The sequence below is a fragment of the Zophobas morio genome, unplaced genomic scaffold (genome assembly GCF_036711695.1).
Source record: "Zophobas morio isolate AGI-343-1 ecotype UQ-CSIRO unplaced genomic scaffold, CSIRO_AGI_Zmor_V1 ptg000011l, whole genome shotgun sequence".
In the NCBI taxonomy this organism is placed as follows: Eukaryota; Metazoa; Arthropoda; class Insecta; order Coleoptera; family Tenebrionidae; genus Zophobas; species Zophobas morio.
In genome coordinates, this window is record NW_026972116.1 from 23,124,467 (window position 1) to 23,139,378 (window position 14,912).

Below are 14,912 nucleotides of genomic sequence, written 5' to 3' on the forward strand. Positions count from 1 at the left end.
GAATTCTGAAACAAAAAAGTAAGTACAAAAACTAGAAAGTCGAAATGCCTAGTTGCAGAATTTCAAATTAATACACTGGAAGTCAGAATTTTGAGCTAGAAAGTTGGAACTAGTAGTTGTAAACTTGAATTTCAAAGATATTAAGGCAAATTTACTAGTTATGAATTTGGAAAAAGTTCAGACAACTATTCAGAAATAAAAAGTTGGAAATGGGGAATTGAAATTCCAAATTATTACTTGTCAGGGTGGGAGTTAAAGATGTAAAAACACATTTAAAAAGTTGGAAATTGGTGTTCAAAGTAATCATTTCAAGTTATAAATTCTAAAATTTTCTTCTCATTTTGAGAGTAAAAACTAGAAAGTAGGAACTACTGGTCATAAAATTCCGATTTTCAAAGACAAGTCTGATATTCAAACAAAAAATTTCGAGAGGGAAATTATGAATTCTAAGTCGTTAAGTCAGAATTACGAATTGTAGAAACAGAATAACGAGTTGTAAAGTTGGAAATCTCAGAATTCGGCGAAATACTGAATTTAATTTGATCGAGAAAGCTGGAATTTCGAGTTTCAAAATCATAGCAAAAAGTAAGCATTTCAAAATAGAAACTCGAAATTCCTGAAACACAATCATAAAAGCATATTTAGCAAAAATTGTGCATATTTCGAATAAATTTTGTGGATCAATTTTTTTAATTTTTCAGAGAAACGGGATTTGTTGAATTGTATTTAAGGGACGAAGGAAACCCTGTAACTTTTAATTTTTGGTTCCTTACAGTCTCTTTTATTTTACATTGAAACTTAAACACGCTTCCCTCGGTCATCTTCCCGCCAAGTCCGAAACAATTCAGAGAAAAATTTTTCAAGTTCAAGTGGTCGCAGACGCAAACAGCAAGAAACCGTGTCCGACGTTGAGAAATGAAGAAATAGTTGCAAACGGAATGCAGCGACTGGATTCTTTTCACTAGCGTTTTAAACGCCGCTCAAATCGGACCTTTGTGTTGTACTCACGGAATCAATCTTTGCTTATCTGACACGATCTAATTCCTCCTTATTTTTACACGTGACGGTGTGTTTCTCGGTCCTTAATCCACACCGAATTCCCACTTCTTTACTCTAGTGATTTATTTTATTTTTTGTACGAATTTACATAACGTGTGTTATTCGATCGTCGGATGCCAATTTCCACGAGAATTTTAATTGCAGCCAGGTTTATCAACTTCTCAAATATGCGGAATGGGCGAGTGTAATGAAAACTAAATTAATTGTCCTGTTGGATTAAAATACCTTACACGCGATAAATTGTGTTTAACTTATAAAGTGTCTGCAGGGATTGTTCGAGTGCCATAAAATAATGTAATATGATGTCGGTAAATTGTTTGAAAACCACCTGTGGTAAACCCGAATTATGGTCGGTGTTTAATTTAATGGACGACGTGATTCAACAAAAACAAGAGTTAACGTAAAAGGAGATACTTTTGATGGGATTCTGGGTAATTAGTTGGACTAAACTCGATAACCTTAGGAAATAAGCGACCTCGCGGTAATTTCGGTCCTCGGTTACGTGGATGTTGTTACTTAAAGGATAAATATTTACGAAATCCTGACAAGGAAAATAAGCAACCGTGTGTATGCCATTTTAATTTACATAACGATAATATTATGTGTTTAAGTTTAATTAGAATAAACAATAAACAACGATTGAAATTGATTAAACTGAAAATGAAATTATTGTTATCCAAGCAAACATTGTCCCACAATATTTAATACATTCGTTTCACTAAAAGAGAAAATCGCAATTATCATAACGATTAAAGTCCTCTTTATAATTCAAAAATGCAGCAAAAACACTGTCCCGAATTGGTTCCAGAACCGGAATCAATTTCAGAGTTCTTAATTCACACTGATAATTCCGAAATTTGATTAATATTTCTGAATTTGATTTATATTTCTGAAATTCAACTTTCCAGTTCAGAATTTTTACTCTTCAAAACTCAGAAGACTTTTATGACTTTATATCCTGATTTTTTATAAAGGAATTGCGACTCTGCACTTTTAGAGGTTACTTTTTGCTTCAGAATTCTTATTTTAAAGCTCAGACTTTGAAACTCGCAATTCTACCTTCATAGCTAAAATTTAAAGCTTGTAATCCAATTCACAATTTTGACTTTTTGAGTCAGAATTTTTTCTAGTTTGTCAAAACCGCTGAAACTCTTAATCGTTTACATCGTTTGAAGCTACCAAAAAAATCGAGCTGAAACGGCTGAAATTTAGTAGCTTTGCTCCAGATCTACATAGCGAAGTTTGTCGTTTGTCGTTTTGCTGGAGCAACCTAGAGCATAGGTAGAGTTCGGAGTTGCTCAAGTTCGGGGATAATGTATTGTATTTACCACTCCTCACATCTTAATCTGCTGTATATCTAATTCGTAATGGAGGATCGTGACTTCGGGTTCTTGTGAACATTAACAATGACACGAACAGCGTCGGTGGTGTGAATCTGATTGCTATGATAATGTATTCTATTGCTCTCCGATCCTTTGCCCTCCCGGATTGATCGGGTCAAAACCACTACAAAGTAGTTTGTTACCGAAAGCTGAGAGCTTATAGAGATAACAGGAAGCTTTCATCTCTTCAGATTTGTTGCCGGAGTAGAGCTTACACAAAGTAAATTATAATTAAAGAATCGAATTCTTTCCTATGCATACCTTTGCCAGACTTCAAACGGTTCCTAAACCTGCTCTAATATAACTCCGAGACGTCAAAAACGTGGAATTTAATTAAGTTCTTTTCTGGAGATAGCGCCTCAAAGCTCGCTCCATAATATTATCTTTATTAATTTCGGTATTAATGGTGACAGGAGTTAATGAAATATACTGGAGATGCACAGATTATTTCGGCGGCGAATTATGATAGACACTGCTTAGATAGCGGACCCCAATTGACCCCGTTGCTCCAATTACTGTTATCGCTTTTAGAAGAAACCCAAATACTTTGATTAAACCGTGTAGAGTAGATGCAGCAGCCAACCCTAGCCTGATATTTACAAAGTTAATTAACGAAGACAAATGGACAGCGTCAGCCATGACACGCCTACCGACAAATATTTGGTACGAGCTGAAATTGAATTGTCCCACACACATGCCTGATTGTCGTGATTGCGGTATTTTCAGCGATCAACAAATCGGCACATGACAAATTGATGGATCTCGTTAACTGTTTCAACACTGGACGCTTCTTTGCGAGCTAAATCGGCTTAAAGCTGCCAGGTGTGGATGTAGCAGGTTGCTAAATTTTATTCTGTGACTTAAACAGATGCATCTTTTTTGAATAAAAATCTACGTGAATTGAAAATCAGTTTAAGCGAACTTTCCGCATAACTGTCAAAGTGTTTTTTTTTTGAGTGAGGATTGTTATCAGTTTTTCCATGAGTATTCCCTCCGGCGTTGCTAATACAATTCTGTTAAGAAATACAGTTTACTTAAAGAAAAAAGGAACACGATGGCATGCACGAAAAATCTAGTTATTGGAAAACCAGAAACCCAATTATTTTATGGCTAAAAAGCAGCACTTTCTTCTTTCTTTATTTTTGTGTGTCAGTTTATTCACACAGTTTACTCAGTAAATGTTCCATTTTTTCAGGTGTATGTAAGTATGTAATTTTTATTACTCAGTCGAATTTTATTTTGAGATTTTTAATTTTCCGTCGCTTGATTTTATTCCTTGCCTATTTTTTGATATACAGTCATTTGAGCAAAGCCGGTTCCTTGTAATTTCGACACTATCCTACTTAATATGCTTTGGAACTGAGATTTTTTACTTCTCACTTTGAATTTTTTTAGCTAGAATTACAAATTTCGATTAGTTTTAAAGACGAAATTTGTGCTTTCATATTTTTCGACGTTTCCCTATCGTCTGTCTGTCGTCTCCTTATCGTCTGTATGTCGTCTATTTGTCGTCTGTCTGTTCTATGATGTTAGGAACATCGTGTAGATGGTAAAACGGTAATCATAATTTGTCTAATCACCCCTAATAAAAATTTGATGACGTCACTTCAAAGTTGTGCTTGGTAAATTCTACTTAATTTTTTAAAATACCGCACTTCTGATCTATATTTGTGGTTTATAAATCCGCCTTGATTTTTCGCATTTTGTACTAAGTTTTAATAAGACTCTGACCCGGTCGCGGGTTTGATCTTCTTATCGACCACTTTAGCATTTTATTTTTTCTTAGACTGTTTCTTTTAAAGCAATAGATTTGTTTGATTGTACTTCAGGAGCGGCAGAAGTTGTGTCTATTAACCACTTTTTTAACTACCACTAAAATGACTTTTTAATTAAATGAAATTTCTAAAAGTTTTCGTGGTATACGAGGATCCCGTTTTCAATGTTCGAAATTTAATCAATCGATTCCACGACAGAAAATATAAACTCAAAAACTTAGTTTGTAGAATTTTATAATTCGAATGTATGAGAAATTAAAAAATATTAGGAAAAAAGCCATAAAAATTAACCTGTCCTAATTATCTTCCTCTTAAAATAGGAGTATTTTTACCAACATGTCCATTTTTTGTTGAACATTTTGACCCGTCTTAGAACCTACATCAGTTTTTGACTTATCTGAGAACGGGCAGCAGTTTTTGTCGACTAGTTTGAGAAGTCTTACGACCCCCATAACTTTTGTCGATCAGTTTGACCTCATTCCTTGTCTCCCAGTTTGACTTGTCTTAGAACCGACATCACTTTTTGGCGACCAATTTGGAATGTTGAGGAACCCCATTACTTTTGTCAACCAATTTGACCTGTCTTAGGACCCTCGTTACGTTTGTCAACCAATTTGACTTGTCTTCGGACACCCATCATTTTTTGTCAAGAATTTGACCTATCTTAGGGCACCCATCATTTGTCGTCGACCAATTTGACCTGTCTTAGGACTCCCTCCATTTTTTGTCGACCAATTTGACCTGTTTTAAGACACCCTTCATTTTTTGTCGACCAATTTGATCTTCCTTAGACACTTTATCATTTTTTGTCGAAAAATTTGAGCTGTTTTAGGACCCTCATTATTTTGTGTCGACTAATTTGATCTGTCTTAGGACCCACTTCATTTTTGTCGACCAATTTGACCTATCTTAGGACCCCGATCATTTTTTCTCCAAAAATTTTGGTTGTGTTAGAACCTTCATCAAATTCTGTCGAAAAATTTGGGCTGTCTTAGGACCCTGATTACTTTGTGTTGACCAGTCTTAGAACTGGCTTAAGTTTTGTCGATCAATTTGACTTGACACATCATTTTTTGTGGACAAATTTGAGCTGTCTTAGAAATTTAATAATTATTGGTGAAAATTTTGAACTGTCTTAGGATCCCCATTATTTTTTGTTGACTAATTTGACTTGTCTTAAAACCGACATCAGTTTTTATCGACCAATTTGAGATGTCTTTGGACTCCCTATTACTTTTGCCAACCAATTTGACCTGTATTAGGATTCCGATCATATTTTGTCAATCAGTTCATCATTTTTTGTCGACCAGTTTGAGCTGTCTTAGGATCCCCATCATCTTTTCCCGACCAATCTGATCTGTCTTAGAATCGTCATTACTTTTTGTCAACCAATTTGAGTTGCCTTAGAACCTTCTTATATTTTGTAGAAAACTTTGAGCTGTCTTAGGATCCTCATTATTTTGTGTTGACCAATTTGACCTGTCTTAAAACCGGCATTAGTTTTTATTGATCAGTTTAAGATGTCTTAGGATCCCCAATACTTTTGTCAACCACTTTGATGTGTTTGGACCCCGAACCTTTCATTTATTGTGGACAAATTTGAGCTATCTTAGGAACTTAATTATTTTTGGTTAAAATTTTGAGCTGTCTTAGAAACTTAATTATTTTTGATAAAAATTTTGAGCTGTCTTAAGATCTCCATTATTTTTTGGTGACCAGTTTGACCTGCGTTCGAACCGGCATTAGTTTTTTTTGACCAATTTGAGATGCCTTAGGACTCCCCATCACTTTTGTCAACCAGTTTGATCTGTCTTAGGACTCCGATAATTTTTGTCAACCAATTCGACCTGTCTTAGAACACTCATTATTTTTTGTCGGTCAATTTAAGCTGTCTTAGAAACTTCATCCTTTTTTTTTGTCGATCAATTTGGCCAGTATTAGAACTCCTATCATTTTTTGTCGACCTGTCTGGGGATCGACATAAGTTTTTTCGACTGATTTGAGGTGTCTTGGGACCCTAATGACGTTTATCAACCAATTTGACTTGTCTTAGGACACCTATCATTTTTTGTCAACCATTTGACTTATCTTAGGGCACCCATCATTTGTCGTCGACCAATTTGACCTGTCTTAGGACCGCGATCATTTTTTCTCGACCAATCTGATCTGTCTTAGGATCCCCATTATTTTTTGTCAACCAATTTGAGTTGCCTTAGAACCTTCTTATATTTTGTCGAAAGATTTGAGCTATCTTAGGATCCTCATTATTTTGGGTTGACCAGTTTGACCTGTCTTAAAACCGGCATTAGTTTTTATTGACTAGTTTAAGATCTCTTAGGATCCCCAATACTTTTGTCAACCAATTTGATGAGTCTTTGGACCCCGATCATTATTTGTCGACCAGTTTGAGCAGTCTTAGAACCGACATGAGTTTTTCCCACCAATTTGAGATGTCTCAGGACCCCATCACTTTTGTCAACCAATTTGACCTGTCTTAGGACCCACATCATTTATTGTGGACAAATTTGAGCTGTCTTAGGAACTTAATTATTTTTGGTCAAAATTTTGAGCTGTCTTAGGATCTCCACTATTTTTTGGTGACCAGTTTGACCTGCGTTCGAACCGGCATTAGTTTTTATTGACCAATTTGAGATGCCTTAGGACTCCCCATCACTTTTGTCAACCAGTTTGATCTGTCTTAGAACCCTGATCATTTTTTGTCAATCACTCTTAGGACAACCATAATTTTTTGTTGACCAATTTGAGATGTCTTAAAAACCCCATCACTGTTGCCAACCTATTGGACCCGTCTCAGAAACCCGATAATTTTTTGTCGATCGAACTTATCTGTCTTAAGACCCTCATCATTTTTTTCGACCAATTTGATCTATCTTAGAACCTTCATCATTTTTTGTTAAAAAATTTCAATTGTCTCGGGACTATTTTTTGTCAACCAATTTTACCAGTCTTAGAAATCCACTCATTTTTTGTAGACCAGTTTGACCTATCCTAGGACTCACTTCATTCCTTGTCTCCCAGTTGACTTGTCTTTGAACCGACATCACTTTTTGTTGACCAATTTGAGATGTTCTAGGAACCCCATCACTTTTGTCAACCAATTTGACCTGCCTTAGGACCCCGATAATTTTTGTCAACCAATTTGACCTGTCTTAGAGCACTCATTATTTTTGTCGGTCAATTTAAGCTGTCTTAGAAACTTCATCCTTTCTTTTGTCGATCAATTTGGCCAGTCTTAGAATTCCTATCATTTTTTGTCGACCTGTCTGGGGACTGACATAAGTTTTGTCGACTGATTTGATGTGTCTTGGGACCCTCATTACGTTTAGCAACCAATTTGACTTGTCTTAGGACACCCATCATTTTTTGTCAACCATTTGACCTATCTTAGGGCACTCATCATTTGTCGTCGACCAATTTGACCTGTCTTAGGACCGTGATCATTTTTTCTCGACCAATCTGATCTGTCTTAGGATCCCCATTATTTTTTGTACACAAATTTGAGTTGCCTTAGAACCTTCTTATATTTTGTCAAAAAAAATTGAGCTATTTTAGGATCCTCATTATTTTGTGTTGACCAGTTTGACCTGTCTTAAAACCGGCATTAGTTTTTATTGACTAGTTTAAGATGTCTTAGGATCTCCAATATTTTTGTCAATCATTATTTGTCGACCAATTTGAGCACTCTTAGAACCGACATGAGTTTTTTCCACCAATTTGAGATGTCTTAGGACCCCATCACTTTTTGTCAACCAGTTTGACCTGTCTTAGAACCCCCATCAGTGTTTGTCGATCAATTTAATCTGTCTAAGGACCCACATCATTTATTGTGGACAAATTTGAGCTGTCTTAGAAACTTAATTATTTTTAGTCAAAATTTTGACTGTCTTAAGATCTCCATTATTTTTGTTGACCAGTTTGACCTACCTTCGAACCGGCATTTGTTTTTATCGACCAATTTGAGATGCCTTAGGACTCCTCATCATTTTGTCAACCAGTTTTATCTGTCTTAGGACCCTGATCATTTTTTGTCAACTAAGGCAACCATAATTTTTTGTTGACCAATTTGAGATGTCTTAAAAACCCCATCACTGTTGCCAACCTATTGGACCCGTCTTAGAAACTCGATCATTTTTTGTCGATCGAACTGACCTGTCTTAAGACCCTCATCATTTTTTTAGACCAGTTTGATCTGTCTTAGAATCAATTTTGAGATATCGTGGGACCCCCATCACTTCTCTCAACAAATTTGACCAGTCCTAGGACCCCAATCAAATTTGATAATCGATTTAAGCTGTTCTAAGAACCCTATCATTTCTTTGTGTATTTGACCTGACTATTGACTATTTTGTTGACTATTTAACCTAAATTTGCTATTTATACTCTTATAAGTGTAATATAAACCAGCAGTTTCCTTTGACGCTGCAAACAGTTTGCTTGTTTTAACGAATTCATACACGTTTAAGCATGCAAACTTCCACCTCTAAGTACTGTTGTTCAACGACTTGTCTGTCGTTAAATGTCTTCCAGATCTCTGAAATTGAGACTAAACAAATATTAGATTTATATAAACCGCGACTAGGATATGGGGCAGGAATTATTTCGTGACAACCGTGCCGCATCGACGCCTCGAGAATGACATTCACTCCGTAGACTTGGACACTTCATGTCAATGATTTGCTGCCTCCGAAGGACATAGAGACCATTCTGTCATAACCGCCACCGTTCTTGTTATACGCCCGCGTCACCGCCTACCCAGTATCCGAAGCAGCTCTGTCCAGCGAGGAACGGCACCCAGGGAGACGACACAGCGATCTTGACCGCGGTTCATTTCTTTTTCAATTGTTGCAAGTTTTTACCCACCGGAAATCAAAGTTTCCGACCAATGACGAAGGAGATTATTGTAAAAGTTATTCTGATAAAGGTCTGATTTCGTGTTTAGTTAAGGACTATGAGAAATAATTTACTTAATAAATCCTATTTAATTGTATTTTTTAATTCCGGAAAGATGTGAGGAATGGCATAATACAACCTAATACAGTGATAATTCGTCTCACTTCACAATTTACTTAGGCGTGAGCTAGTTAAGCGAATATCGTTACTACGAACTGGATAATCGCGTTATGAGTTAGTGAAATTATATCACCTAAGATGATCTAGCACAACTCTAAGCACCTTAAAATAAATAAACAAGATAGTGTTAGGATGTTTAGTCGACGAAAATGTGCATTCCAGTCTGCTCTACAACCACAAACATTTTGTAACTCATCCGGAATAACACACTGTTGCTTCAAACAAGCTCGTCATTAAACAAAAATTGTCGCTAAATTTACTTCGACTTCGAAACTCTTGATACTTGGTTTCGGCAAAACCCAGTCAATTTTGCATATCTCTTCATTATTTCTGCCGGGTGGTGTTTCTAGCTCATGTTGGTGGGCCGAAGAAGTGCTACGAGGTTAATGAAACGGTGCAAACTCCCTATACAGAAACATCGAGGCAAGCGTTAGTTTAACTTTTCGAGTAAAACGGTTGCGACAGAGCGGTTAAAGTGTGTTAAAACTCAAATAACAGCGGGCGCGTGCTTCACCGCGCGTTGAATTATTCAATCAAGACCCAAATGGAGCTTTGCTTTTATTATTTTATTATGTCTCGCCATTCAAATTGCAAGAATTTGCACAACTTCTTCACTCCTACTTCCGGAACTAATTCCCAAGTTACGGAAAACTTCAATCTTTAACGAGAAATGTTAATTACGTTCCCATTCCTCAAGACGCCGCAGGAATATTAATATTTATTTGATATTTATTTGCATTGCAGATTATTTTGATTAACATTTTTAAGCCGGATGATATTAATCCTGCTTACCATTCGCGCGAGTTAATTGATTCGGAGGGAAATGCTGGATGGATCATGTTTCCACGGCAAGTGCCAAAACGGATTTTATCGGGATACTTGTCGACAATGGCTACGAAAACTTTTCATCATTCTTATCTAAACGGATCTTCTCGAGTTACAGTTGACCCGGCGGTTAGAGCCTAAGCTGATTTGTCATTTATTAGCCGGCTTTGGGCTTGGGCGCGCTTTTTTACAAAAAATTACAGATTTTCTGGACAGGAAATACGAGTTGTAGTCCTCTCAAGACGGTCTCCTTCTCTCTCGCTCTCTCTGTCTATATACGAGGACTGTATGATAACTACCCGTGTTTGAGGACTGTGGGTACCACTGACCCAAAATTTGTATGCCATGGTCTAATGCCATCTTTCAAACGAGGCTTGTCAAAATTTCAGTCAAATTGGTCAAGTAGTTTTGTTACAGCACTTATTGAAACTTGACAATTTTGTGTTTTTTGCAAAAATGGAAAAAGAGCAGTATAGATCTGTGATTCGATTTCTTTTTTTGGATGGGAAAACGTGTGAAGAAATCAAAATCAAATTGCAGGTAGTTTATAAGGACCAAGCACCTTCGATGACTACCATCAGATATTGGTTCAACGAATTCAAAAGTGGCAGAACATCGGTTTTGGATGAAGAGCGCCCAGGTCGTCCGATTAAAGTAACTACTGAGGAAATGGTCAACAAAATCCACGATATTGTCTTAGCAGACCATCGGGTGAAGATCAGAGAGATTGCTGAGATTGCAAACATCTCAACCGAACGTGTGCACAACATTCTTCGAGAAAAACTGGGCATGAGAAAGCTATCGGCACGATGGGTGCCGCGTTTGCTCACAGTGGAGCAAAAACAAAATTGCGTTACAACTTCGGAACATTGCTTCAATATGTTTAAGCACAATTCGAAGGAGTTTCGAAGGCGTTACGTGAGTGTTGATGAAACGTGGATACACCACTAACTCCAGAGACCAAAGAACAGTCAAAACAAGGGACTCTACCCGGCGAACGTGCTCCAAAGAAAGCGAAAACGGTTTCTTCGGCCGGAAAAGTTATGGATACTGTTTTTTGGGATTCGCATGGCATCATTTTCATAGACTATTTGTAAAATGGCAAAACAATCACGGGGCAGTATTATGCTAGCCTATTGAGCCGATTAGATGCTGAATTAAAGATAAAACGGCCCCATTTGTCGAAAAAAAAGTCGTGTTTCACCATGATAACGCACCGGCTCACACGTCTGCAATTGCCATGGCAAAACTGGTTGAATTACGCTATGAATTACTGCTGCATTTTCCCTATTCGCCAGATTTAGCACCCTGTGACTTTTATCTATCTCCAAATCTAAAAAAATGGCTTGAAGGAAGGCGCTTTACTTCAAACGGCGAAGTAATCAATGAAACAGAGGCTTATTTTGCAGAGTTTGATAAATCATTTTTTTTGAATGGGTTAAAAAAGTTAGAATATCGCTGGTCGAGGTGTATAGAGTTGAAAGGAGACTATGTTGAGAAATAAATATACAGAATTAAAAAAAAATGCTTTCTCTTTCTTAAAACGGGTACTTATCAAACAGTCCTCGTATGTCCTTCGTTTCCACGTCACATACAACTTACGTCACAGAATAAAACATATATAGTTTTTTTTCTTTAACTGTACCACAGGGTGACTGCACTATGAACTATTAAATCTTATGTGATATTTCCTCATGCCAAAAGTCTGACATATCCGATAAAATAAATCACAAATTTCCAAAAGAGACCGATATAATTATATAAATTGTAATCAATTCTTTGTGAATTTAAAATAAAACGTGACGCAACCTGCTAGAATACGAAAAAAGTGATCCCCGCTTCCGTCAATTTTTATTAGACACATAATCTCCGAAACTACCAGACCGATGGTCGTCAGATTTTATATGTATATTAGGATTATCATGTAGATCTTCAAAAGCTGACCAAAATTTGCCTACTCATCTCTACCAAAAATTTGATGTCGTCATCGCAAAATGTTGTGTATTAAATTATTTAAATGTCATGCAATAATATAGTCTTACGCTTGTGTTGTACGGATCCGATTGAGTGCATTTTTTCGAAAAAAAATCAAAATTTTATGATCTCTTTTTATACTCGTATAAACCGTCCAATTACGTCTCCATACATCCTAGTGGTCTATTATTAGTATTATACTGCATGTGTTGGAACCGATGTGTCCTTATTGAAATAATATTGATCAGAATATTTTCAAATAAGAAAAAGTCACTAGAAACACAGACATAACCTTGTCCATTTATAAATGCATTTATATTTTCGAATCAATTTTCGATTTCTCGATTTTTCAATTTTTTTGTTTTTCGATTTGTTGATTTTCCGATATTTCTGTTTTACAATTTTTCAATTTTTTGATTTGTAATTTTTTCCATTTTTCAAATTTTCAATTTTTTTCTCTTGATATTCGATTTTTCGATTTTTTGATTTTCCCATTTCTAGATTTCTCCGTTTTTCGATGTTCCAATTTTTTGACTTTTTAGTTATTCAATTCTTCAATTTCTCGATTTTTCAGGCTTTTAATTTGTCAATTTTCTGTTTTTTTAAATTTGTAATCTTTTGATTTTTCAACTTTTCTATTTCTCGAGTTTTCAATTTTCGATTTCTCAATTTTTCGATGTTTCATTTTTGGGATTTTTCCATTTTTCGATTTCTTATAATTGTAGAATTTTCAGATCTTCGATTTTTTGTTTTTCAGTTTTTGGAATTTTTAAATTTTTGACTTTAGATTTCTCGATTTTGTTCAATTGTTCGATATTTTAATGTATCAAATTATCGATTTTTTAATTTTTCTATTCTTCAGTTTTTCGGTTTCAAATTTTGGATATCTAAAATTTAAAACAGTTTTTCAATTTTTAATTTTTCTATGGACCATTTTGAATTCTGGATATCTCGATATTTTCAGTTTTTCAATTTTTTGATTTTTGGATTTTCCAATGTTTAGATGCTTCGATTTTCAGTTTTGGAATTTTTCAATTTATATATTTTTGAATTTTTCAGTTCTTGAATCTCTAGATTTTTCAAATTAAATTATAGATTTTTCGGTTTTATTTGCGTTTCTCCTTTTTCAATTTACCGATTTTTTCAGGTCTAGATTTCTCAATTAAATGATTTTTCCATTTTGCCACTTTTCGATTTTTTCGTTTATCGATTTCTCCACTTTTCGTTGTTTCTATTTTCCAATTTTTCACTTTTTTAGTCTTCAATTTTTCGATTTTTCAATTCTTCGAATTTTTTTTTCAATTTTTAAATTTTCGATTTTCAGTATATCGATTTCCCAATTTTTCCATTATTCAGTTTTTTAATGTTTTAATTCTTGGATTTTCATTTTTTCGTTTGGACGATTTGGAATTCATGATTTCTCGATCTTTTGATATTTCGATTTCCCGGAGTTTCAATTTTTTTTTAATTTTAAATCTTGATTCTTCGACTTTCCGATTTCTCGATTTTTTAATCTTCGATTTCTCAATTCGAATTCGACATTTTAATTTTGGGTTGTTTGACTTTTTCGTTTCATCCATTTATCAATTTTCGGTATTTCAGTATTGGGATTTTTCAATATTTTAATTCTTCAATTTTTCGATTTTTTGATTTCTCGATTTTTTGATTTTTCAATTTTTCGATTTTTCGATTTCTTAATTTTTCAATAATTTAATTCTTGAACTATTCAACAAAAAAAATTAAATTTCAATATGTTTTAAATGTAGATTTTTCAGATCTTCGATTTTTTATTTTTCAATTTTTCGAATTTTTAAATTTCCGACTTTAAAATTCTCGATTTTTCAAATACCCAATTTTTTAACGTTTCAACTTATCGATTTTTTAATTTTTCGTTTTTAGTTTTTCGACATTAAATTTTCGATATTTTAAATTTAGCATTTTCAATTTTTTCCAATTTTTAATTTTTCTATGTGCCAATTTGAATTCTGGATATATCGATATTTTCATGTTCGTTTCCCAGATGTTTAATTTTTTCAGTTTTTCAATTTTTCAATTTTTCGATTTTTGGACATTTCAGTTTTGGAATTTTTCAATTTATATATTTTCGAATTTTTCAATTCTTGAATGTCTCGATTTTTCAAATTAAACTTTAGATTTTTTGATTTCTCTTTTTTAATTTTTTGGGTTCCTACGTTTTCGATTTTTCGAAGCCTTGATGTTTCGATTAAACGATTTTTCCATTTTGCGATTTTTCTATTTTCCGATTTTTTAGTTTTTCAACTTTTCGATTTTTCAGGTTTTTTTTTATTTCATTTTGTAAATTTTTTAAATTTTCGTTTTTGGATTTTTCACTTTTACGATATTTCAGTTTTGATATTTTTTAATTATCCAATTTTCCGATTTGCCAAGTTTTCGATATTTCAGTTTTGGGATTTTTCAGTATTTAGATTATATAATTTTTTGATTTTTGGATTTTCCGATGTTTGGATGGTTCGATTTTTCAATTTTTCCACATTTCAGTTTTGGAATTTTCCAATTTAATTTTTGAATTCTGGAATGGCTCTATTTTCAATTTCAATTTTTTAAATTAAATTTTAAGTTTTTCGATTTCTCTTTTTGATTTTTCGAAGTCTTGATGTCTCGATTGAACAATTTTTCCATTTTTCGTTGTTCCTATTTTTCAATTTCAGTTTTTCAGTCTTCAATTTTTCTATTTTTCAATTTTTCAACTTTTTTATTCTTCAAGATTTTGATTTTTTAATTTTGCAAATTTTTAAAATTTTCTATTTTTCAATTTTTCAACTTT

The 14,912-nt window shown here is 34.2% G+C and overlaps 2 protein-coding genes across 2 annotated transcripts in view; both read left to right on the plus strand.

Moving 5' to 3' along the window:
- The window catches only part of LOC135127253 (semaphorin-2A), a 917,845-nt gene that overhangs the window by 162,962 nt on the left and 739,971 nt on the right, over positions 1 to 14,912 (plus strand). The gene's annotated exons all lie outside the window — the stretch shown is intronic.
- Positions 10,589 to 11,083, plus strand: LOC135127383 (protein GVQW3-like). Its single transcript, XM_064053830.1, has one exon. It carries the CDS (start codon positions 10,589 to 10,591, stop codon positions 11,081 to 11,083), a length of 495 nt encoding a protein of 164 aa, XP_063909900.1.